The sequence below is a fragment of the Schizophyllum commune genome (genome assembly GCF_000143185.2).
Source record: "Schizophyllum commune H4-8 unplaced genomic scaffold SCHCOscaffold_14, whole genome shotgun sequence".
In the NCBI taxonomy this organism is placed as follows: Eukaryota; Fungi; Basidiomycota; class Agaricomycetes; order Agaricales; family Schizophyllaceae; genus Schizophyllum; species Schizophyllum commune.
In genome coordinates this window covers 870785-893138 of record NW_026089551.1, presented here as the reverse complement: position 1 = coordinate 893138, position 22354 = coordinate 870785, and the positions used below count along the sequence as shown (strand labels likewise).

General features: G+C 56.9%; 10 protein-coding genes across 10 annotated transcripts; 4 read left to right on the top strand and 6 right to left on the bottom strand.

Moving 5' to 3' along the window:
• Positions 1-241: 241 nt before the first annotated feature.
• Positions 242-955, top strand: SCHCODRAFT_02643313 (uncharacterized protein). Its single transcript, XM_050346319.1, has one exon. The coding sequence runs from the start codon at positions 268-270 to the stop codon at positions 610-612; it is 345 nt and encodes a 114-aa protein (XP_050197492.1). The 5' UTR covers positions 242-267; the 3' UTR covers positions 613-955.
• A 170-nt stretch (positions 956-1125) lies between these two features.
• On the top strand, positions 1126-2929 carry SCHCODRAFT_02592940 (uncharacterized protein; the record flags this gene model as incomplete). Its single annotated transcript, XM_003027319.3, has 4 exons — positions 1126-2418; positions 2470-2614; positions 2675-2706; positions 2774-2929. 4 exons carry the CDS (start codon positions 1126-1128, stop codon positions 2927-2929), a joined length of 1626 nt encoding a protein of 541 aa, XP_003027365.2.
• SCHCODRAFT_02753335 (uncharacterized protein) lies at positions 2889-7470 on the bottom strand. The gene is made up of 8 exons (XM_003027137.2): positions 7051-7470; positions 6327-7000; positions 6225-6275; positions 6122-6178; positions 6047-6073; positions 5956-5997; positions 5845-5903; positions 2889-5795 (listed from the first exon to the last, which is right to left on the bottom strand). The coding sequence occupies exons 1-8, from the start codon at positions 7416-7418 to the stop codon at positions 3189-3191; spliced, it is 3885 nt and encodes a 1294-aa protein (XP_003027183.2). The 5' UTR covers positions 7419-7470; the 3' UTR covers positions 2889-3188.
• Positions 7471-7572: 102 nt separating this feature from the next.
• SCHCODRAFT_02518504 (PRP38-domain-containing protein) lies at positions 7573-8590 on the top strand (the record flags this gene model as incomplete). Its single annotated transcript, XM_003027318.2, has 5 exons — positions 7573-7626; positions 7672-7747; positions 7798-7954; positions 8004-8119; positions 8169-8590. 5 exons carry the CDS (start codon positions 7573-7575, stop codon positions 8588-8590), a joined length of 825 nt encoding a protein of 274 aa, XP_003027364.2.
• Positions 8591-8709: 119 nt separating this feature from the next.
• On the bottom strand, positions 8710-9483 carry SCHCODRAFT_02113586 (uncharacterized protein). The gene has a single exon (XM_050341831.1). It carries the CDS (start codon positions 9316-9318, stop codon positions 8809-8811), a length of 510 nt encoding a protein of 169 aa, XP_050197491.1. The 5' UTR covers positions 9319-9483; the 3' UTR covers positions 8710-8808.
• A 7-nt stretch (positions 9484-9490) lies between these two features.
• SCHCODRAFT_02643308 (uncharacterized protein) lies at positions 9491-9889 on the top strand. Its single transcript, XM_050346318.1, has one exon. The coding sequence runs from the start codon at positions 9658-9660 to the stop codon at positions 9838-9840; it is 183 nt and encodes a 60-aa protein (XP_050197490.1). The 5' UTR covers positions 9491-9657; the 3' UTR covers positions 9841-9889.
• Positions 9890-11685: 1796 nt separating this feature from the next.
• SCHCODRAFT_02519415 (uncharacterized protein) lies at positions 11686-12606 on the bottom strand (the record flags this gene model as incomplete). Its single annotated transcript, XM_050343420.1, has 2 exons — positions 11686-12129; positions 12178-12606. Coding segments are annotated over 2 exons (873 nt in total), but the record flags the coding sequence as incomplete, so codon positions are not given.
• A 435-nt stretch (positions 12607-13041) lies between these two features.
• On the bottom strand, positions 13042-14591 carry SCHCODRAFT_02643306 (NAD(P)-binding protein). The gene is made up of 6 exons (XM_003027136.2): positions 14235-14591; positions 14106-14184; positions 13763-14047; positions 13316-13704; positions 13202-13261; positions 13042-13144 (listed from the first exon to the last, which is right to left on the bottom strand). Exons 1-6 carry the CDS (start codon positions 14323-14325, stop codon positions 13119-13121), a joined length of 930 nt encoding a protein of 309 aa, XP_003027182.1. The 5' UTR covers positions 14326-14591; the 3' UTR covers positions 13042-13118.
• Positions 14592-14701: 110 nt separating this feature from the next.
• On the bottom strand, positions 14702-16826 carry SCHCODRAFT_02556701 (uncharacterized protein). Its single transcript, XM_050343719.1, has 3 exons — positions 15503-16826; positions 15306-15450; positions 14702-15253 (listed from the first exon to the last, which is right to left on the bottom strand). The coding sequence occupies exons 1-3, from the start codon at positions 16784-16786 to the stop codon at positions 14751-14753; spliced, it is 1932 nt and encodes a 643-aa protein (XP_050197488.1). The 5' UTR covers positions 16787-16826; the 3' UTR covers positions 14702-14750.
• Positions 16827-16952: 126 nt separating this feature from the next.
• SCHCODRAFT_02643304 (uncharacterized protein) lies at positions 16953-20469 on the bottom strand. Its single transcript, XM_003027135.2, has 12 exons — positions 20224-20469; positions 20009-20177; positions 19425-19955; positions 19142-19375; positions 18961-19095; positions 18435-18911; positions 18301-18378; positions 18140-18251; positions 17869-18086; positions 17710-17818; positions 17489-17659; positions 16953-17437 (listed from the first exon to the last, which is right to left on the bottom strand). Exons 1-12 carry the CDS (start codon positions 20283-20285, stop codon positions 17328-17330), a joined length of 2406 nt encoding a protein of 801 aa, XP_003027181.1. The 5' UTR covers positions 20286-20469; the 3' UTR covers positions 16953-17327.
• Between the last annotated feature and the right edge of the window lie 1885 nt (positions 20470-22354).

Here is a 22354-nt window from a genome sequence, read left to right as displayed (position 1 = left end):
GAATAAAATACGTGAGATTGTAGCCTACACAGCCATTGAACACCTCGGATAATCGGAGTGACTGGCAGCCTACATTATAGCTACTTATCATTGTGTCACTTTAGTAGGGGCTTGAGGTACTTGTATTGGTGGTGGCTGCATAAGAAAGGCAGCAACATCGAGCGGCGAAGGCTCGATTTAGGAGATAACAATACCTGCCTAATGCGGACATTTGAGCACACGTGGTTCGCTGCGTTTCTTCCTGGACAGCCATCTGTTCGCCACATCATGCCCATGCAGGTCGGCGATGAGCTTACTCGAATTGAGGATGTTTGCGGATGTCACAGAGAGACGCCCTCGCGCCCTACCCAGGCATGTCGCTCTTGCCAAGCTCAAGGCCTCTCTCGCTCGTGGACGCCTTTTCCGAGAATTCAACCACGCAGCCGCAAAACGGCCATGCTGGACTCACTGGCAACAGATACTACCAGCCTGAAGCACTACGGGCTGCTTTGCAGCAGAATAGACGACCTCGAGCTCTCCCCATATCTGTCGCCTCCCTGGAAGTCCCTCTACTCCGCCGTGCCAATTGATATGGAGTGGGCCGCGTTTCTGCATCCGATGAATGCAAGGTAAAGGACCCAGACTTTGCCTCGACATTGCGTTCGTCTGCAAGTCGCGCACGCGGCACCTCATACGACTCGGGGGCGAGCGCCAATCTGGTGGGCGCAACATGGCGTGGTTCATACGCTGTGGCAAAAAGACTCACGGAGGTTGGCAGCGTACGGATGACATCGCTGCGTAAGGACGGGCCGTCGATTCAAGAGGGTCGGCGATCGCAGTGAAGACATCGGAGCTGGTCTTGATCAACAACCGGGAGCATACTCAGGCTCAATTTTCGGCATAACAATGATTACACGTATAATAGTATGCTGTACTATCAGCCCCATCACCTACTAGGCTTACCTCAAGAGTGCGCATGGTTTATGTTTGTGTTGACCCGGGTACGTTGCCAAGAAGGTGGAGAAGGTGTTCGAGCACCGCATCAGCGCTGTGACCATTCATGCCGGGCATATATATACACGTGCTTTGCCACAACTCTCTCTCCCTCTCCTACTTTCACCACCTTCAGCATTTCGATCGATCATCATGCCTATCCCTTCCATAGCCGAGGACGAGCTCCTGCACGTCGTGGGTCAGCTCTTGTTTATCAAGAATGAACATCCGGACGCTATCTCGAAGCCTGCAGCTCTTGCCCTGCTCAAGAAATCTCTCGCGCGCGGACGCTTGTTTCGAAGCTTCGACCAAGGCCCGCCGCAGCGCCTACACGGCCAACCGCCCTTGAAGCTTGGTGCTGAAGCCACTGCAAATGCGCGGTGTAGACTCAAGCTTTACTCGCTCCTCTGCACCTCGGTCGCCAACCTCGGGCTCTCTAAGTACCCCTCGCATCTCTGGGACTCCCTCTACTCCGCCGTGCCCGTGGCATTGGAGTGGATATACTTCCTGCACCCTATGAACAACAACATTCGGAAGATCGAGGACCCAGAGTATAACACCGACGTGGCTTCGGTCTTCTTGAACCTTCTCGATGGCATCGTGCGGCCGCGTATCATGAAGTTGTCGGACAAGGGGCTGGCGGACTGGTTCAAGGCTACGCACCTCGATGTGCTCATCGTCGACTATTTCGTCAACCTCCACCGATACATCCCGGACCCCAGCCGAGAGACGGTGGACGACACGCTTTGCTGGATGTTCCTCCTCTGCTCGAAAGCAGCGCCCAACGGGGAACTTGCCTTCGATGTGCCACCGCGCGTGCAAGAGATCGTGGAAAGCTCCGGCTACAGCTCTCGTCGCATCCATCGGGCAATCTTCTGGTTTATGAAGCTGGTTCGCGAACAAAACTGGGACTATGAGGAGTCCGCGCACAGGCTGTTCTTCCTCGCCTACACCCTCGTTTCTGAGATCCCTGCCCTGCTGCCGGTGTCGGATGTCGTCGTCGCAAACGCCATCGCCGAGATAAAGCACGCTGCTGACTCCAAGGCCTATATTGTGGCCGAAGGCGGGTTCAAGTTCATGTACCAGTTATGGGATTATGCATCGAGCTATCGCGTCTTCGAAGCGTCAATCTCGGGCGGAGTCTTCGATCTCCTCGTGCATCTGGCGAAGCATCTTCCGGTGATACCGCGCACAGATGGCCTACGCCTGCTCGTGCGCGGATTTCTGCAGATACTATCCCAGAGCTTCATGTATTGGAGACCGCTGTCAGCATTTCATCTCAAGCATGGTCCTGCCATCGTGGAAACCGCGGCTGAACTCAACGCTTTGGGCCCCCATTTCGTCGAGTTCATTACCACCTACCAAGAGCGGTCTATATTCCTCGAAGAGACAAGAGCGAAGCGTCTGCAATCGCGCAATCACTGTGCGGCTTGCTGTGTGGATAAGGTCAGGGTCTTTTCACTGCGTCGTCGTCGCATCACTGACTGGGCATTACAGGGTGGTGAAGGAAAATGCTGCCAAAGCCCAGAGGCGATCAAGCTCCTGCGGTGCGAGCAATGCCATGATGTGTCTTATTGCTCAGTAGAGTGTCAAAAGTCCCATTGGCGCGATACCCACCGAATTGATTGCGAGCCTTTAACAGGTGAGACTCACTCTAGGCCGCAGTCTACCATCCCTCCATCCATACTGACAACCTTTCAAGGCTGGTGTACTGCCCGCGACAAGAGCTTGATCGTAAGCATAACCGTGGCTTACCTTTTTACCAATGCGCGAGCGTTTCGCGCCGAGTTCGCAAGGATAGATCCTGACCGTCGGTATCAATGCTTCGCCTACCTCTTCTTCGAAGCGCCACGGGCTCGGCTCATCACCCAACTCGTCCGGGAATGCGAACCCGAAGAACCTTGTACGTTTACCGTCTGGGGAGTCCTGGATCAAGGGCAGGAAAAGAGTGCAGTAAATGTTGCCACATTTAACAGAGAGGATCTAGACGAGGATGGATGGCTAACGACGAGACAGCCACCGGCCGCACGGCCAAACTAAGATCTGTGTTGTTACCCAGATTCATGTACCATAACTAATGCAATAATGCAATCAGCTGAGATCGGTTAGCTCAGTCTTCCGACGTCGTCAACAATCGCATGAAATGTGTCATAAAGTAACGTAGCCATAACCCTCGTCAGAAACACAGTCTACCAGTACATAGTGTATATAACGCGCTATCGCAAACAGGCCAACTCCACCTTCTTCAACAAGCCCTTCAATGTGTTCCCCGCGCGGTTGCAATTACGCTGCAACCACTCTTCCATCTCCTCGCGGATGGCACCAATTTCGTCGCACAGCGGCAGCTCCCCATCCTCGCGGACCATGCGCGGATTGAGCAGCACGTCGAAGAGCTGGTTCCACATCTCGCCCTGCCAGTATCGCTTCAGCGGCGTCGCGATCCGCCGCCTTTCCTCGCCATCCACCTCCGCCGTAGTCACCGCGTCGGGCGAGATGTACTTGCCGAACAGCATGCAATACGCGATGCCCGCCAGCCCGAAGTAGTCCGTCTCGTACGTCCACGGACGCCCTTCGCGGATCTCTGGGCAGTCGCACTCCTTGACCTCCCAGTCCGCGAGGAAGCGCTGGCTTCGCGGGAAGAGCCGCGTATCGACCGCGCGCCCGAAGTCCGCAAGCTTGATACCCTTGCACGCCCAGCCGCCTGCGCCGGAAGGCGAGTACGCGCCATCCCACTTCGACGCGCCGCCGGGCACGTCCTCCATGCGCACGAGGACGTTGTCAATCTTGAGATCCCCATGGATGAAGCCCGCGCGGTGCATGCCCTCGAGGAGACGCAGGAGCTCGGTGGTGAAGAAGATGACCAGAAGTTCGTCGAGCATGCCTCCTTGCTGTGAGAAGCCGGCGTTGGCGGCCTTGTTGACGACGGACAAGAGGGTGCCGTGAGGTGCGTACTCCAGCACAAGGAAGCTTTCATCGCGGTATGCGAACAGAGCGTGAGGGAGGACGATCGATGGACGAAGCGGCACAGGCAGGGTCTGATGTAAGCGGCGTAGAACGTGGTACTCCCAGAGGTTGCGTGGCCGCACGACCTTGAGAGCAACCACTGATGCTTCATCGTCGTCCATGTCCAAATCTTCATCCTCATCCTCATCCTCATCGTCCCCTCGCATCCCACGATCCTCCGCCTTGAAAACCGCGCCAAACGCGCCCTCGCCAATCTTCTCCACGATCGAGAACCGCTGACCTGCGAGGCAGACCGGGAAGCGCGCGCCAACATCGAGCACACCCGCCCCGCCGGGGTTCCCACTCGTCTTCCGCGACTTCTTGGCGAATTTCTGCAGCTCGTCGAGGTTGCGCCCATGCTCGCCCGCGAGGTCGTGGAACTGGTCGTCCGACGGGATGAGGGAGAGCAAGGAGGTGACGACCTCCGGATCGAAGGGATTGCACGGGTTGGGGAAGTTGACGCGGAGCGAGTCGGCCAGGCTCAGCGTGCCGGTCTTCTCTTGGATGTGATGCATATCCTCATCCTGCTCTTGTTCCTCGCGCGTGCGCTCGTCTTCCTCCTCTCCCTCGTCCTCCTCGCCGATGACCTCGTCCGCGAGCTCGCGGAAGTCGTAATCCTCGTCGTCGTCCTCGGGAACATGCGCGAGACGATTCCTGGACGGCGTCCCATCGAAGGTCGAGCGCGTGAACTCGAGCGTGCGCTCGGCAATGGGCGTCATGATAGTGACGGGACCACACCGGCTGTACGGCACCGGTTGGTGGTTGGCGTCGTACTCGCTGTACCCGTCCTCAGGCAGCGGCATTTCCCTCGGCGGAGGCGTCGAGTACTCTTGATCAGGGTCGACAGCGAGCTCCTCCTCGTTGTCGTCGTACTCGAAGTCCCCGCTGTAGTCGTCCGGCAGATGCTCGTTGACCTCATCTTCAGCGTGCCTACTGAGATCGGGTTCCTGTGATTGCTCCTCCTCGACCTCCTGCTGCTCCTCTTCATCGCTCTCGATCTCCACGACCTTCGGTGCAGGAGGCGCCTCCTCCGGCTCGGGATCGCGGAAGATGCTGAACGCAGCCTTCGGTTTCTCCCCAACAGGCTTCGGCTTGAAGACAACCTCCTCCTTCGGGGTAAATGCATTCTCGCTCCTTGGAGTATATGCGTTCTCGCTCTTGGACGCCGACCCAAAGGAGTTCTCGCTCTTGCTCGCCGGCGTGAAGGCATTCTCCACCCTCGGCGCAAAGCCGTTCTCCGTCCGCGGCGTGAACGCATTCTCCATCTTCGGCGTGAAAGCATTCTCCCCCCTCACCCCTGCCGCCCCCTGCCTCGGCGTAAACGCATTCTCTGCCTTCGCCTGCTCCACCAGCCGCGACCTCGGTGCCACCCCGCTCTCCTTCGGCGTGAACACCGGCTGCCGCGAGAACACCGACTGCTGCGAGAACACCGGCGCGCGCTGCTGCGACTGCGACTGCGCGTCCTCGCTCGCGCTCTGCTCCTGGTACGACCTCGCCCGCTCGTGCGTCGGGCCACCCATCTTCGGGCGCTGCTGCGATGGCAGGCCGTGGTCGTCGGTGAAGGCCTCGCGGAGGGGCGCGAGCGCGGGCTTGGCGCCAGCGGGGGTGAAGACGGGCTTCGTGAGCGCGTCGGAGGACCTGGTGAGTGCGTCCGATGACTTGGTGAGCGCGTCGGGCTTGGTAGACGCATCGGCGTCGCCGGCGATAGCCTTGGTCTTGAGGACGGACTTCTGGGGCGCGAAGGGGTTGTGGTCGGTGGAGGTATCCTTGATGCCGAGCGCGGCGCGGGGCGCGTTTTCGGGGTCGACGAAAGGCATGAGCTAGGAAGCGAGATTAGACGGGAAAGTGGATATATGCGTGTAAATCTACCTTGCTGCGCTTCTTCTGGCTTTGTGGGGCAGGTTCGTTGTCCACGAAAGGCCGGAAGGCTACGAGACATTTGTCAGGCGATATGAACTCTACGGAAGAAAGAGTGCTCACCTGATGATTTGGACGCAGAGTTATCGACAAAGGGTTGGAAAGCTACAGTTCGATAAGCACAAATCAATCTCGGTGAGTGGAAGTAACATACGCGCGGCAAGTTTGGGTTGATTGTCAGCTATAACAAGAGTTAGCTGTCCGTCAGCATGATATGCTGACAACTTACCGGGAGAGTTGGATCTAGGGGTGGGTTGCGCATCGACAAAGGGTTTGAACGCTGAAGCTGTGCGAATAAGCATCATGAGCGAGCGACAGACCGCGAAGCGTACCTTGTCCAGGTCGGAAGGAAGGAGGTATCTCTTCGGGTAATGGTTGCAGCTCTGACCCAACGTCAGTCAGATGAGTTGTACGGAATCTGGACACCAACGAACCTGCGATCCTCTTCTCAAACTGTATTGACGGAGTGATATCGACCTTCATCAGAGGCGCGTGCTTCCCACCCGCGACCTGCGCATGCCGCATCGTCCGCTCGGGCGAGTTGTACATGCCAAACACGTCCGCGAGCGCCTCCTTCGTGTTGATCGTCATCGTCGGCTCGGGCCCGCCACCCATGATGCTCTTCCGCTTGAGCGTGCGCGTAGTGTGCATCCCGGTGCTCTCGGAGGTGGAGGGCATGTTGCCTGGCGCGAGCCGGCTTTCCGACGCGGGTGGCGGGTTCCATCTCTTGTCGAGCAGGCCCATGGATCGGGCGCGAGCTTCCGCGATGTTGAACTCGCCTCCGTCATCGGTCCAAAGTAGGGCAAAATTGAACATGAATTTCTCTGGACGCTTGCCAGGCGGATTTGGCTCGAGCATGACTGCATAGCGTTGCGCGGCGGTCGATCGTACGGCGACAGTACTGGAGGATGAAGAGGCCGATGCGGGTGCGGGTGCAGGTGCTCTAGGAGGAGGGGCTGAGGATGAGGAAGGCGCGGTCGAGGAGGATGATTTTCGTGCTGATCGGCCAGTACGTCTTCGGAACTCCTTGTACTGAGTCCTGAGCCAGTCTAGCGGTCTCGCCTGGCGCTTGATGCCTTTACGGTACAGAGTCTCTGCGTCATCAAGTCTGCGTGCACGGTCAGTAAAGTCGCCGGGTCACTTTGACGGAGGACGCACCTTCCGTCCTGCTCGTACAGCACTGCCGCCTCTTGATATACAGGGGAGAACACGGTCCCTACCCCGTGCGACATCATCCTCTCGTACGTCGTAATCGCTTCGGCTCTGGACTGCAGCCTCGCATAACTTCTCCAAAACTTGACATATCGCATGTCGACCTTCGCGATATCATCGTTCTTGAACTTTTCTGTCGCCTCCGCCAGAATCTCCTTCAGGCCCGAGTTCGCATCACTCTCGTTATAGTTTGAAGTCGTCCATTTCACGAAGTCGTCGTAGACGCCGATGGGGTCGAGGGCGCCATCGGGCGAGGCTAGCCCCTCCCTGAGTTTCGCAAGTGCCGCGTTCCGAGCTTCGGGGCCAGGGCTCATGTCTTGCGAACGCGCGTCGTCGTCGTTGTGGCCGTCGAGGTCAAGCTTGCACGGTCCAGCCGGATCAACGGCGCGGCGCGCGCTCGTCACGACAATCACATGACCGTATAGGTGACAGCGTGACGGCGGAATATTGGACTTGTCCTCCCCCATCATGGCGAATACGACAGTTCGCGATGCGAAGCAGATTCATGGCCAGAATCCTCAGGTATGCATCGATATAGCTCTACATGAGCATTCCTGATGAACGCAGTTCCTTGTAGAAACCGTCATCCGTAACCGCATATGGGAGTCGAGCTACTGGAAGGAGCACTGCTTTGCGCTGACCGGTGCGTCCCCTTCAAGTATCCGTCGCTAATATCACTTATACTACCTTCAGCCGAGAGTCTCATTGACAAAGCCATCTCCTTGCGTGCGATCGGTGGTGTCTACGGAAACCAGCGTCCTACCGAATTCCTATGCTTGCTCCTGAAGCTCTTGCAAATTCAGCCCGAGAAGGAGATCCTGGTGGAATATTTACAAGCAGATGAATTCAAGTGCGCCTTCTGCTCCTCGGTCTCTTGCTCTCCCTGACGCAGAAGTCAGATATCTGCGAGCCCTGGCAGCAATGTACATCCGCATGACATTCCGCGCTGTCGACGTGTACGAACTACTCGAGCCCTTGCTGAAAGACTATCGCAAAATACGCTACCGTGACATGGGTGCGTCTCCCGTCCCTCTGCCGCATCCGACCAATGACATTCTTCCCAGGCGGTTATCGCCTCACCTTCATCGACGAATTCGTCGACTCCCTCCTTACCGAAGAGCGCGTATGCGACATCATTCTCCCCCGCCTACAAAAGCGCGAGATCCTCGAAGAAAACGGCGAGATTGGGCCGCGGAAGAGCCGGCTGCTCGATGCACTCGAGGGCCGGAGCGACGACGAGCGGGATCGGAGCCACAGTCGAAGTAGGAGCCGGAGCCGGAGCAGGTCGAGTCCAGGAGGCTATAGGAGCAAGGACGGGAGCGTCAGTCCTGACCGCGCGCGCGGGCGGAGTCTCAGCAGGAGCGACAAGACGCCGTCGGAGGCGGGGTCGCGATATGTGTCCCGCAGCCCGTCGCGCTCACGGTCGGGGTCACGCTTCCGGTCGCGCAGTCGTAGCATCTCTCCTGATCGTATGTCTACGTCCTGAATAGCGTGAAATGCGACAGGGTACTCTGACCGTCCTACCTCGTGAGGTAGCCAACCCTTTCGAGCCAAAGGTAGGCACGAGGCTTCATTCTTTTGTTCATAGCTGACATGAGATATAGCTAATCCACGCCCGCCATTGCTTCCTATGTCAGAATCGTCAGGATATGTGTGACTGCGCGAGAGAGTGACGCTACCCTTCGTACGATGTGTATGAATGCCCTACTTTTCGACTTCTTCGGCGGTGGTTCCTCCCGAAGTGGCCTCTACCCCTCTTAGTTGCGAATGGATGCTATCTGTCTCCCCTGGCTCCTCGCTGATTTGTGCGTGACTCTCTATACCCACCGGTGAGCGCCATTCAAGCAACCGGTGAGGCTGATCAAGTAACGCTGCGTCGACGTCCCCTCCAGCAATTGCCAAAGCGCTAGTATCACTAGAGCCGTCTCTTTCGTGTGCGTCGATGACATCCGCACTCCTCTGGCGAGCCGCAGACTCGTCATCATCCGCGATAGAGATCGAGTAGTATGGCAGCTCGCGCAGGCTATTGCCTGGGTCATGTAGGTCACCGAAATGCTTCACAATGAGGTTCCTGATTCTTTCGTCGAGGGCTGTAGCAGAGGCGCGCGCTTCGGCGTATGCATCGGCCAAACTCGAGTCGACTTTAGGTCGCCGTCTGCTTGTCGAGGGTATGTCGCAATAGTGGAAAGGCAGCTGTCGCAGAGTGTCGTCCATACCGAGGAGTTCCAGTAACTGACCGGCTGCCTCGTCGGTATATGCCGCACGGTCCAGTGCATCTGCGGCGGCAAGACTCTGTTGCGACGTCTCCTCCTTGCTCTCTTCGTATAGTTTGGGAGGCACACTAACGACAGTGAGCCAAAGTCGGCTGAAGCGTGTGAAGACCTACATGTATTTCTTCGCTTTCCAGTGCTGGCGCAGGAATGCAAGGAAGGAACCAAGTTCATGATAGATATAGATGCGCCAGAAGGTCTCTTCAGTGGTAGTAAATGGCAGAGAAGACACGAATTCCTTCTTGAGCCGTCCCCACGCCGCCTCCATGGGTAGTGGCTGCATATGTGGCGCAGCAAGCTCTACCCAAGGTGGAGGGCTATTGCGAGGTTCTCCCCTCAGACGGGTAAGAAGGCGGATGATTCCTCCGTTGCGTTGAGAAATAGAACCCGTGCGATCGTTATATCCCGCGCGACAGATATACCCATCAAGCCAAAACAGCCAGCACAGAATATCGACGTCTGCTAGAGAGCTGACGATGGCGGTACGCTGGCAGTTTTCACAGTCATCTCCGCCCTGGTCGCAGGTTGCCGAATGATGATTGAGCACAGTACGGACGCTTGTATCGACATACCAGCGTACCACGGATATCAAGTCGCCGAGATGTGTTTTTGGGGATGGGTCGAATTCGATGGGAAACAAACGATGCAGCGCGTTGAGACCCTTGTGTGCGCGAAACTCGTGGTCCAGGGAATCGGCATCGTGGGACCCAGGCCGCGCCACCAACCGATAGAGCATCGATACAAGTAGTTTGCCCCCACCCGCCTTCGACTCGCCTTCGTACATGAAGGCCTTGGAGTAAGTGCCATCATCGTGCGCGCATATAGACAATGCTATCAGGATGAAGCGAACGAGCAAGCGGCAGAGCTGCGTCCTACGCTGTGCTGTAGCCTGGATGAAAGCCGATGTCGGGGTTGACACCAATCGCGTGATGACCATCTCCATCAACTCGAGCATCGATTTGGTGGGGTACGCGGTGGCTGGCGTGGCATCTTCAGCGAGGGCTCGGAAGACAGTGATGCATATGTCGTACAGCATCGGTGCTCGACGCTTCTCGTGAGCTAGAGTTTTCATAGTCCCATAAAGCTGTTCCAAAACGTCCTGTACCCTGACGCTCAGTTTGTCGCCGTGAGCGTGGTGAGGCTGAGGGGTAGCGTCGTAGTACTGTTTGTAAGAGGAAAGAATATTCAGATATATATGAAGCCGTGCATATAGAGGGCTGGGAGCGTGAAAGATCACCGTGGGCTGCAATGGACTCCCCGAGGCTACGATAGTGATTTTGCGGAGGACGTTGTACAGATGGGGTGCCATCATGTCGTGTACTTCCTGGAACGATAGGAGATGAGGTCGATCCCATAGTCGCTGTAGAACCGACTGATCGTCGTCTGTGACCAAATCGGGACCTATAGCAGCAACCAAGCCGGAAATCGTTCGGTATGCTGAGACCTGGCGCTTCGCGACGTCCGTTGGGTGCATCTTGCCGCTGATATCTCGTAGGTAATGGGCCATCTTGAGCCAGACGACGGGTGGCAAGCCCACATTAGAATCCACGAATTTAAGCACCTGCCCTACGTAGACCAGCATGACATCCTGGCTCGGAGCAGGGGCTTTGCCGAGGTCGTACTGGACAAAAGCCTTTCGTAAGCCGTACAGGAGCGTGATAGCGTTCTGCAAAGTCGGCTTCTCTTCTGGCGCCAGGAGTACGGGGGCGTCCTTGTCGTTGACATCTGTGTCGTTGTCGCGCGCAGATGCCGTCGATATGTCACGCGAGGACGTCACGAGGAGGAGCTGAGCGAGCTGAGCCGCGAAGACGCTTCTTTCATCAGCTGCTGACGGTTGGAACGAAGTGACGCGCGTGCAGTATTCCACCACATCGTCCCGTAGAGGACGGCATTGTTGTACCAGGTTAAGCACCGTCATGGATGCTGGTGTACCTGCGATAGCTTCGGTGATGAGTTCGGGGATAGAGGTGTGCGGGGAGAAGGCATGCAGCCGAATGAGAGAATGCGCAGCGAGGGTGTCGACGTCCCGCTTGACTTGCTTAAGCTGCTCCCTCTTGAGCGAGCGCTTCTCGGATGAGTCCTCCGTAGATTTCGAGAGAGGGTCCAGCTGGCGCAGATGTATGGCAGAGAGGTTGCCGTAGAGCCACTCGCGGAAGAGACAGAGTATGGGGTAGATGTGCTCCGTGAACGGCGTGATATACGCGCAATCGGTCTTGAATATGGGGAGGACGTGGACCACGACGTAGAAGGCCAACGTAACGCCCGAGAGCACCACAATCGTATAGAAAAGGGCGGTGTTCACAGACGCGAAGTACACCGCAAGCCCGGCCCAGAAAAGAAATATCGAGACATGCAGCGTCATGGGCAGCATGCCGACGATGAATGGGATGTGCCATTTCTCAATCGCCATGAAGCGGTACTGCTGTAGCAAGACACGGTCGCGCTGCGTTCCTGGCGTTCTAGAAGCATAATGATGGAGCCACTGTTTGGCCAGCGCAGCGACCAAGGCCGACGCAAGCGATACCGTTAGGCTCGCGAGCCAAAGCCCATTGATGAGCACGTCAACCGTCCTGCCCGTGAACGATTCTGGACCGAAAGACGACGGAGGCACGTCGTAGGGAGATATACCGAGTGCTGCCGCGCGTTGAAGGGCGATGAGCTCCCCCAGCAGATAGGAGTTGATTTTGTTGGAATCCGTAAGACCTTGTGCGGATTGAACGAGAAAGGATGTCACGACAGCTGAGAATAGACCGACCTATGTGAGCGTTAGACAGTGAATGAACCATTCTGTTTTATGACGCACGAATACCAGGAAAACATCGAGATTATCCATCCAACCAGTGACAGTGTCGGCATCAAAGGCGGTGACTTCACGCGCGTACATGTGCCAGACTCGAGCGCTCGGGCCTGCACCTGCGAAAGGGGGATCGGGCCGACGGATCCCATCATCGAAGTAGAGAAATTCTAACGAAAGCAGGGTCAGCCATCTCCTGAACTGCACGGACGAGTTCAAGTGAGCACCACCTCGTGTCTCCGGATCGAAGTGCACACCCGTGTCTTGTATTCCAGCGGGATGACCAGTCGTATCCTTGTGCGTTTCAGATGGAGTTGCTTTCTCCGGCGTGAATTTCTTGCTACCTGTTATGGATAATGAGACTCGAGCTTCAGCTGCGCTGCTACAGCACGAAGCGTAAAGCGACAAGCTTTGGAAATGCTGTAGCAGCGTGAGCATGAGAATGTGCAGGTGTACTTACCGGATGTAGGCTGCTTGAATGGGCGCCCTGACTTCAACATGCCGCGCTTCGTCTCGCCGACCGCGCAGGATGAGCGTCAATGATCAGCAGTGGGATCTCCAGAGAGCATTTTCTAGGCTTACTTGTCGTTTTCACACGTCGGCGAATTCTCAGGGCCGTTGCGTGCACAGTGTCAGTCCAGATCATTGTTCCGGACGTGCTGTATACTTGCTAGGATGGAAACCCTAGTATGCTGATTTTGCATTTGAATAGGAGGCCTAGGAGCGCTGGCGGAACTGTGTCAGGACACCGCTTGAGGACGGCCTGACGAACGTACGTATACTTGCACTGCGTTTGAGAGCAGGAGCAAGTATACGTGAATGTTACCGTAGGCGAGAAGCTGATGGATTCACGAGGGCGCGCTCATCGTTGCTAGCGGTCTCAAATGCTGCCATTATGAACGTGATATTCAGTGCCCTATCCGCACGCGTGATACAATATGCTGCGATCCTTACGATCCCCCGACATGTTGACCACCTAGAGACATTCGATTGTCAGCTTCACCAGAGGTCACCCTTGATCGTTGACACGGACCATTGATATGCAAGACCGCACCCGTCATGAAATTTGAGTCCCGAGCACTTGCAAGGTAGACTGAGGAGTGTTAAGTTGATGAATTAGGCACTAAAACATACGATAGGCACTCACCATATGTCGGGGCCATCTCAGCAGGCTGAGCACCGCGATTGAGCAGCGGAATCCCAAGCCCAAGCCCCTCCATATCCTCCGCGCCCCGCGAGCCAGCCTGCAACGCCGTAATCACAACCCCCGGCGCGACTGCATTCACCCGGATGCCCTTCGGCGCTAACTGCAGCGCCAGCGATCTTGTGAACGTCACGATCGCGCCCTTCGTCGACGAGTAGTCGATGAGCGACGCGCTACCCTTGTACGCGGTGACAGATGTAGTATTGATGATGGCGGACCCGCGCTTCATGTGCGGGAGCGCGTACTTCGTGGTCGTGATCATCTGGAGGATGTTCGCCTGGAAGGTGTTGTGCACTTCCTTCAGGTCGATGGTGGCGAAGTCGGAGTTGATTCTGGGATGAGGATGCGTTATATCCTAGGCGCCTGGGCGATGGATCGAAAGGGACGTACACTTGTCTTGACGCGTTGTTGACGAGGACGTCGACGCGGCCAAACGCCTTGACGTGCTCGTCGACGACGCGTTTGCAGTCGACCTCGTTGACCAGGTCCACCTTGACGGTTATGACCTTCGCGCCTGACGCCTCGATATCCTTCTTCGCATCCCTCGCGTCCGCCTCCTCCTCGGGTAGGTATGTGATCGTGATCCCTGACGCGCCTTCACGCGCGAAGGCGATCGCAGTCGCGCGTCCGATGCCAGAGTCACCTCCGGTGACGATAATAGCCTTGTTCTTCAGCCTACAAGGAAGGGGACAATCAGTACACGAACGAAGTCGCGGGGGAGCAGTCTACGCACTTTCCCGCACCCTGATATTCGACCAGACGAGGGTTCCCCTCCTCGTCCCATTCTTCAAGACGGCTGTACTCCAGTCCCGCTGAAGCGCTGTCAGAAGAGGTACATCAAGCACAGTCGGAACACGCGCACGCTCGATCTTCTTGTCCAAACCAGGCAAATTCTGTTTCTGCTTCTCCGGGACCGCGACGTCGTATGCAGTGATAGGCTGGTCAGATCCCATTGTAATTCGTGCTATGTTCGCGAGCAAAGATGGGGAAGGATGTACTGAAGATCGTGCCGTAGCAAGCTGCCGCTTATAAGGGGTTCCTCTTCATCGTTGACGACAATGACGCCGGGGTGACGAGAAGGCTTAGGGCGCTGACTCCATGTATGACTGCATCTGTCGCCGTCGTACCGACGCCATGGACATGTTTTACGTTCTCCATCGATTGTTCATTGTGCAGTAGGATATCCGAGACGAGGTTCGGAGGGTCATAGCGGAGCGAGATGATGGAGAAGGACAAGTCAACAAGCCTTGGCAAAAGGATGTCCGAATGGGGACAACAAACGACCAAATATTTGGTCACTCGATCCTCGGATAGGACGAACTATCTTTTGTGGTACCTTCGATGGGGCAAAGCTCGCAGGAATATATAGAGGAGAACACTACGTAGATATGTCCCTGATATCGTTAGCCAGAGCCTTGATTTCCTCCTCAACGACCTTCAACCTCTCCCGCAACTTCCTCACTTTCAGCATCTCCATATTGCGCCGGTCGAGCGTCTCCCGGCGTTCCTCTGATGACACTGACAGGTTTCGCTCGGAATCCATATCTTGAAGAAGCTCTGTTGGATACTTCGCCAGCTGCTCATGAAGGACCCGATACTCCAATCCAACCATGGGCGTGCTCTCCACAGGCCCGAATCGCCGCTCTGGCCCGTCTTCCCATACGCAGTAGATTGAGCAGATACGCGGTCCGGACTCGCACTCGTCCAGATCACCTACCACATGCCCTGACTTATGGCCAACGAGGAGTACGATGATGTCGCAGTGGCGACGGCGGTCAGGATCGCGCATCGAGACCTCCGCGACCACAGCCCTCACGTTGGCGTGCAAGTAGGCCATGGAGACGTGACCAATGAGAGCCATATCTCGCGCGTTCATCCACCCTGGAAAACTGTGTCAGCAGTGCGCCAAACTCCAGAGGTGAGCTGAGCTAACCTGTAGGCGCACGACACACGGTATTGTGTTTACCGCGCCAATCCTTCTTCCTGCAATCCTCAGAGCAATAGAAGGCGTTTTCGCACCTGCCGCAACGCAGCATCCTCGTAGCGCCGGCTCGTTTACAGCAACTGCCATCCTCCTGCTGTACAAACGATTATTCTCGCAGAAAAGGCCAGGTTTTGAAACTGAATCACCTTGTCTGTGCAGCAGCCTTGACAATGCATGCGCATGGCTCGCCGCTGTTGTTGCACGATATCGAGCGAGGGATACCGCTCCTCGTAGGCGAAAGCAAGGTCCTCGAATGCTTCGTTCAGGGTGGTCAATCGCGCTTCGTCCTTCAGCAGCGTTGGTCCATTTGCGACATGAAAAGCCAGAAAAGGCCTCCAATAGTTGAATATTCGCGTGAGTCCGCCAATCATCGCCGTGATCTTGACTTGCAGCTCGTCCTCGGTCTGCGGCACCGCCTCGATCATGCGCACCATGGCATTGAATAAGCCGGCCTTGATGGAAACCTCGTAGATGCGATAGCTCGACGCGAACATCCAGAGGTGCTGCAGATACAAGCAGGCGTCCACCGCGACTTTCCATGCCTTGGCGTCGTTGGCGTACGACATGGCGGCGATGATATCGGCGACTGAGGCATCGGGCACGGAGCGCGGGGCCAGCTCCGCGCAGTCGGTCATCAAGTGGTATGCCAGCTCGTAGAGGTCCTCCGACAGCTCGGACTCCATCGTGCGTACCGCCTGGGCGTAGTACGAGATGGCCCGATAGAGGCGGCGGGGTCGGCCCTTGACGCAGGAGGCGACGATACGCCCCATCTCTGCGCTGATGGATGGAGATTCTGGAAAGCCGCCCGACGACAACGGCAGGCAGAGACAGAACATATACATCCACCTCAGCATCCCGGCGATCATCTCGCCTGGCGGTGCCGGAACGTATCGCGGTAGATGCAGCCAGAGGTCCACGAGGTAGACGTCCAGACGAGTGCTCGAGAGCCAGCTGCGAAGGCTCCGGTCTTCAGCAGTGATGCGTGGGCGTACAAGACCGTCCAGGATCATCCTAAAGAGAAGACCGATGTCGTGGGAGTACGGCACAAAGTCCTCTGCTCGCATGATATTCCTGTTCATGGGGTGCAGAAAGTCCACCCACTGCAGGACGACTGGCACCACCGCGTAGAGGGAGTCCCACAGGCGCGACGGGTATTTCGACAGCCGGAGGGCGTCGATCTCACTGCAGAGCGACACGTATCGCTTTAGCTCTTCCCTGGCCAGCTGGGTGGCAGAAGAGGGCAGTCGCAACGGTGGTTTACCAGGTTGTCGTTGAGGTGGGCCCTGGTCAAAGTTGCGAAAGAGTTGGCCACGAGCGAGGGCAGCTTTAAGTTCCGCCAGCGCTTTACGAGAAGATGGTGCATTTGGTTTCTTTAGAGTGACGGCGAGGAAGGAAGAGAGAACATCCTGAAGCTCGGTCGCTGGCGGCATCTCGATACCTGTCTCACGACCGACCAGGTGAGAGAGCGCGGGAAGACCTGCCAAATGATAGAAATTGGAAATTTCCACTTTGCACCGATATGGCCAGCTGCACTGATCTTCGCACGTACTGCCTGGTCGCTTTACACATGCCGTCTGCATGCCTTCACACACAGCGCAAGCTATCCGCCCACCAAATTTTGTGAAGAAAGCATCGACAACACAACATCGCGCAGAACTGTAGTACTAGCACAACATCGCGAAGGGAGGAACCGGCAGCTAGCTAGCAAGAGAGGTACGTACGTGAGGAAGAGTGGGAGTACGTGGAGCGGAGGAGAGGCGAGAGACGTACGTAGAGGGTGAAGCGTACGCAGGGGCAGCGTGAGATGAGGTGAGAAGACGAAAACGGCAGGATACGAGAGTAGAAACGATCGATAAAAACGACGGGTCGAGCGGGTCACCCCATCCATCCATTACCCCCTCACCCGTCTAAAATCAAGGAAGGTCCTTCCCCCTCTCACTAATCGTAAGCGTGGTCGTAGTCGCGCCCGCCTCATGCATGCCCGCCCATCTGCACGGGTGGCGCAGGGGCGCCCTCGTACCCCTGGTGCGGAACGTTCGGCGGCGGAGGCATCATCATCGGATACGGCACGGCATGGGCAACTAGCGAGGCAGTCAGCGATAGTTTTCAATCGTAGAACAAGCAGCACTCACGCTGCGGGCTCTGGTGGTAGTACGAAGGGTGCGCGTGCGGCGGAATGGGCGTCGCCGGCATCGACTGTCGTGGACCCGCACCATTCGGTGGCTGCGGGTAACCTGGGTGTGGTGGGGGCTGCATATAGCCCTGAGGAGGCGGCATCTGCATACCCGGCGGGTACATAGCGACTGATCCTGCTGTTAGCACCTGAAGTTCAGTAATTGTATGGACTACGAACCATACTGACCGTTGGGCGGCATCCCCGGAGGATACGGCATAGGCTGCATATACGGTCCAGGCATATAAGCCCCCGGGGGACCCGGCGGTGGCATCATCGGCTGCATCATCTACGAACTTCTTAAGCACATCGCTCTCATGTTCGTACTCATTCGCATACCTGTCCCGGATAAGCATATGGCGGGTACGCGTACACGTATCCACGCGCTTGCGCTTGCTGGTTAGCGTCGGGATCCTCGTACGTCGGAGGGGGCATCGGCGGGGGTACCGGCTGCACCATGTGCGGCGACGGCTGGGGTGGCTGCTGCTGTTGTTGCTGCTGCTGCGGCATCGGGAACATGAGCATGAAGCGCTTGCCACTGTACGGCCATGCGGGGGCTACGGCAGTCATACGTCAGCGCGAGCCTATTTCGCCGAGAAGCCGCACTGACCAACTTCGCGCGCATTGTCCATGACCTTCCCGGACTTGAACGGGTTGAAGTCATCCTTAAGGTGAACGGCGGGGAGCTTGCGCAGGGGGCGCGTTCCGAAGAAGGGGTTCGGCTGGGAATGTAGTGTGAGAGCGTGTTCACCACGCTGCAGACCAACGCACTGCTTCTGGCTTCGGCTTCCCGGCGGGCGCGCCGTTGGGCGTAGGGGCGACCGGCGACGGCGATGGCGCCGGCGATCCCTGCGTATGATGCCGTGAGCTTAATCCGTGTGAGATTACGTGCGTCCAAAACATGCCTTGGGCCCGGGCTTGAACGACGACGCGTTCACGTTCAACTTGTTGATCCCGTTCGGGCTCAAGGGGGCCTGCGCACTGCTAGGCGTCGGCTGTTGCGACACGGGACGCGACTTGGGGCCCTTGAACGGCGGGATCGGCTGGATGACCATGGGCACAAGCGGCTTCCCGCTAGCGCTCAGGCGGGGCTTGTCCGAGGGCTTCGCCGCAGTCGTCTTCGTATTCGACGCGCTCGCGGGAGGAGCGGCGAGGGGCCTCTCCTTGGGCGAGACCGTGGTCGACTTGAGCTTGTTGCTCGGGGGAGGTAACACGCTACGAGGCACGCCAGGAGCCGCCGTCTGCGTAGCGGTGGACGACGGGCCTATGCTGCGAGCATTGGCCGCCGCAGCGTCCTTCTGGGCTTTCTCCTTGATAGCCTTCTGCTTCTCCTCATCCTTGGCGAGAATGTTGACGAGATCCTCGGGAATGGGCTTGTTAAGCTGCGCAAGTGTTAACAACCGTTACCAGGACGACGACGTGCTACGACACCTTGAAGCTCTGGCTGAACTTGATCAGCTCAGCCATCTTCTTATCCATCTCGCTCTTGACGATGGCCTGGCGCTTGAGCGTAAGACGCTGCTTCTCGCCCTGCACGAACTCGCGGAAGGCAGCCTCGGCAGCCGGCTATGAACCGTGAGCATGTGTGGGGTATAATCGGCGCCTAGCGCACCTTGTTAGCAGCCGGAGCGGGTGATGCGGGCTGGGCAGCCTTGCCATCGGGCCCGTTGACGGAGACCTTGGGCACCTCGGCCTTGGGGGCGGGTCCATCGCCGGCCTTGCGGGCGCCTGGAGGAACATATGCATTTGGACCGCGAACGACTGCACCGTAGCGGTCCTCCTCGTTCACGCCGCTGTCATCGACGAGATTGCGTTCCTCGTTGATGTGAGGGTTGCTCGAGGCAGTCTGAATATATATTTAGCACCCGATCGAGGCCAAACGGCATCTAACGCACCCCTTGGATCTCATTAGCGATACGCTGGGCCTCACGCTCGCGCTCCTTGAAGTTGGGCCCGCTACGATCCAGCTTCGTAGTGTAGATGTTCTCGTCGAAGTCGGTCTTGACGCCAAACAATTTCTCGTTCGTCGCGAACTGATCCCAGCTCGTGTTGCCGGATGCACCGGGGCCGAAGGTGAGCTCGTCGCCAGAAGGACCGCTGCCGCCGCCGATGCCCCCGCCACTGCCGCCGTCGCTGCTCGGTTGCCATGCTTGCAACTCCCGTTCACGCCCTGGGCCCTTCTTGGCGCTGATGTCCGTGTCTGTGCGGAACGTGTCGGGGGCGCTGGCAACGATCGCGGGTCCCGACGACCACTTATCGATGTTTGTGGATGCAACGAATTGCTGGTCCTTGAGTGCACCGCCCGGGTGGTTGATATCCTTGACGTCCTTAAGAGTGACGCCGGTGGTGTCGCCCTCGCCGCTCGTCGACATGACGACGCCCTCGTAGTGCGCGCCGGTCTTGGTCTGCAGCGTGATCGTCGTGCCCTGAGGGAGAGGGGATGAGTATATGTGGGTGGGCGATGCGCGCGGCGACGCACTATCAGGCCTGTCAACGGGCGCAGGACGCTGTCCTCTGGTTTGGCGCTGCCGTTCGTCGCTGCTGGTGCGTTCGGGTTCGCTGCTGTCGGGGCTGCGCTCGGCGGGCGCGGGGTGCCGCTGGGAGAGAAGGTCGGGGATGCGCGCGCGCCTGTCCACGCGGGTGTCCGTCTGCGGCCCAATCAGTGCCGTTCGTTGCAGGGCAAAGGGGACGCACCTGGCGGGCTCGGGCCCTGGCGCCTTCTTTCCTGGCTTGAGCGGGCGAGCGGTAGTCGCCATGTATGAGATTATCGAGGAAACGGAAAGAAAGCTGGAAAAAGAGAGAGACGGCCTTTGGGTGGTCCAGACACCGCTATCTCAACCGACGAAGGACTATGGAACAAACGCAATGGACTTGAGAAATACGGCGCAATGAGCAGCGCTGAAGAAGGGGTGCCGCGACGGGCAAAATGTGGAGAGGCACGATGGTGAGAGACAACCAACAATCAAATATTTGGCCGACGTCGGGCACGCCCCGTCGCCCTCGAGTCGCCCACATTCCAAGTCTCAACTGCCGGAGAGCTTCACAATTCTGTCTGTATATTTACTAACGTCGCCAAGGTCTACCGCGGTACTGCTCTTCGACTAGGACGTTCACGATTAAATCCGATTTACTACGTAGTCGCCACATCGTCCTCTTCGTACGGGATCGTAGGTACTAGAGTATAGTAGGGGGTGGTCGAAAGGTGTAGATGGGAGAATTGCAAGTGCATTGTTCAGACCACTCGTGCTCAGTACGGGACTTCGAGAGAAGCCATAATTCGCGCGCTCAAGCAGGGCTGTGTATCTCACCGCATCCCAAAAAATGACAGTATATCCATATCTTGTTCCCTTTCATCGCGGACAGATAGGACTCAGTAGTATGCCAATGCAGGTCTAGTTCACAACTTCATGAGACGCGACATGCGAAAATTACTGTCTTGGAGCGAAGACGGACGATGGAGAGCTGATCGACATTATCTTCTCGCTAGTTGCAGATGTCAGTAAGTCAACATTGTCAGACTTATGCGCATTGTTGTCGTGGTTGAGCCGAAGGATGAGAGATCAAGGAGAGATGGTGAAAGTCCAACATCTTGCAAAGTTCAACCTCGTCACGCAGCCCGCCACGTGGAGTGATAAACTTCCTAATCCGTCAATCCCGCCCGGCGAAAATCCTTTCGTTCAGGCGCCCACTGGACATGGCCATGCCAAGTATCGCGCCGTGTGCTGTCGTCCAGGACATACTTTTCCACCATATCTACATAACAACTGTGACGTCTGGCCCAATTTCCCAGGACGACGGAGCTTGAGAAGGTTCTCTTTATTTCTACGCGTCTCCTTCAAGTGCTTCGCTTCTCAAATTGCCTCATTGAAGACGCTCTCGCTCGCGGCTATCACTTTTGCGAGCTTGACAAGGCAAGGATCAACTCGACGGCGACCTGGAAACCCAGCGCTGCCCTTGCCCGTCTCTGTTACTTTGTGCCGAGCGGGCTCAAAAGCAAGCATTGTGTATCGGTACGTGCTATTATATCACGGCGTCGACTTCCCTGGATCAACAAACAGCTGGTAGCGCCTGTGTACACCATATGCGCGGGACTGCCCGTGGCCATGAATGAGGGCATTTCTTGCATCCCACGGAGAGCGACTATATTTTGCCGATAGAATCTGCGTACTCGCACGAGGCCGGCCTCTCTCTTCCTGTCGCTCAAGGTCTCTACTCTTTACCTGCGTACCTATGCGAAAGCTCGCCAGTAAGAGCATCCGCAGCTGGCTGATCGAGCACCAGTCTATCCATGTACCCTACTCAATCGCGTGCCATTACTGGAGCTGGAGTCCGCTCATAAGGCTTCGGCGAGAAGCTGACCAGTGTACTAGATGCAGAGACTGCCTAAGCGTTTCCGGCAGCGTATGAACAATGACAGTTCATATCCTGCGCGCAAAGACCGAAGACGGTGAAGCCAAACCTTGCCAGGAAGGGTGTCCTAGTGGAGATGCATGAGACTTAGGACTTTGATTATAAGAAGGTATACTTAGTTCTCTTCAAGACACTCGACTGTGCCTTTGCGTCCAGAAACCGGAGTCTCTTTAAGTTCCAAAGTTTGTGTTGGTACGTCGGTCCGTCGACGCGCCGGACACATACAGTATGGCCAAAGTAGGACAAATAATCCAAAATAATTGACTCGTAAATTCCGTGAGCCTTCTTGCCTCTTGCCACCACAGTCAGATCCATCGATTGTGTATCAACGTATACTTTTAGCACTCTCATCCGGCTGGCTGGGCGGCTCTTCTGGGAGTCTGAGCAACGAATATCGACTGCTCATGTAGCCGAC

Excerpts from the sequence above, each read along its gene's own strand:
- SCHCODRAFT_02643313 (XM_050346319.1), top strand. The coding sequence starts at position 268 with ATGCCCATGCAGGTCGGCGATGAGCTTACTCGAATTGAGGATGTTTGC.
- SCHCODRAFT_02753335 (XM_003027137.2), bottom strand. The coding sequence starts at position 7,418 with ATGAGCCCTGGCCCCGAAGCTCGGAACGCGGCACTTGCGAAACTCAGG. Across the intron at positions 7,001-7,050 it reads CTGTACGAGCAGGACGGAAG|ACTTGATGACGCAGAGACTC; the intron begins GTGCGTCCTCCG and ends CCGTGCACGCAG. Across the intron at positions 5,796-5,844 it reads GCCAGAAGAAGCGCAGCAAG|CTCATGCCTTTCGTCGACCC; the intron begins GTAGATTTACAC and ends CTCGCTTCCTAG.
- SCHCODRAFT_02113586 (XM_050341831.1), bottom strand. The coding sequence starts at position 9,318 with ATGGACGACACTCTGCGACAGCTGCCTTTCCACTATTGCGACATACCC.
- SCHCODRAFT_02643308 (XM_050346318.1), top strand. The coding sequence starts at position 9,658 with ATGTGGCGCAGCAAGCTCTACCCAAGGTGGAGGGCTATTGCGAGGTTC.
- SCHCODRAFT_02643306 (XM_003027136.2), bottom strand. The coding sequence starts at position 14,325 with ATGGGATCTGACCAGCCTATCACTGCATACGACGTCGCGGTCCCGGAG. Across the intron at positions 14,048-14,105 it reads GAATATCAGGGTGCGGGAAA|GCTGAAGAACAAGGCTATTA; the intron begins GTGCGTAGACTG and ends CCTTCCTTGTAG. Across the intron at positions 13,705-13,762 it reads AACAACGCGTCAAGACAAGT|AATCAACTCCGACTTCGCCA; the intron begins GTACGTCCCTTT and ends TCCTCATCCCAG.
- SCHCODRAFT_02556701 (XM_050343719.1), bottom strand. The coding sequence starts at position 16,786 with ATGCCGCCAGCGACCGAGCTTCAGGATGTTCTCTCTTCCTTCCTCGCC. Across the intron at positions 15,451-15,502 it reads AAGGCTGCTGCACAGACAAG|CAGGAGGATGGCAGTTGCTG; the intron begins GTGATTCAGTTT and ends TCGTTTGTACAG. Across the intron at positions 15,254-15,305 it reads CGTGTGTCGTGCGCCTACAG|GGTGGATGAACGCGCGAGAT; the intron begins GTTAGCTCAGCT and ends ACAGTTTTCCAG.
- SCHCODRAFT_02643304 (XM_003027135.2), bottom strand. The coding sequence starts at position 20,285 with ATGGCGACTACCGCTCGCCCGCTCAAGCCAGGAAAGAAGGCGCCAGGG. Across the intron at positions 20,178-20,223 it reads CCAGGGCCCGAGCCCGCCAG|ACGGACACCCGCGTGGACAG; the intron begins GTGCGTCCCCTT and ends ATTGGGCCGCAG. Across the intron at positions 19,096-19,141 it reads CCGCTCCGGCTGCTAACAAG|CCGGCTGCCGAGGCTGCCTT; the intron begins GTGCGCTAGGCG and ends CACGGTTCATAG.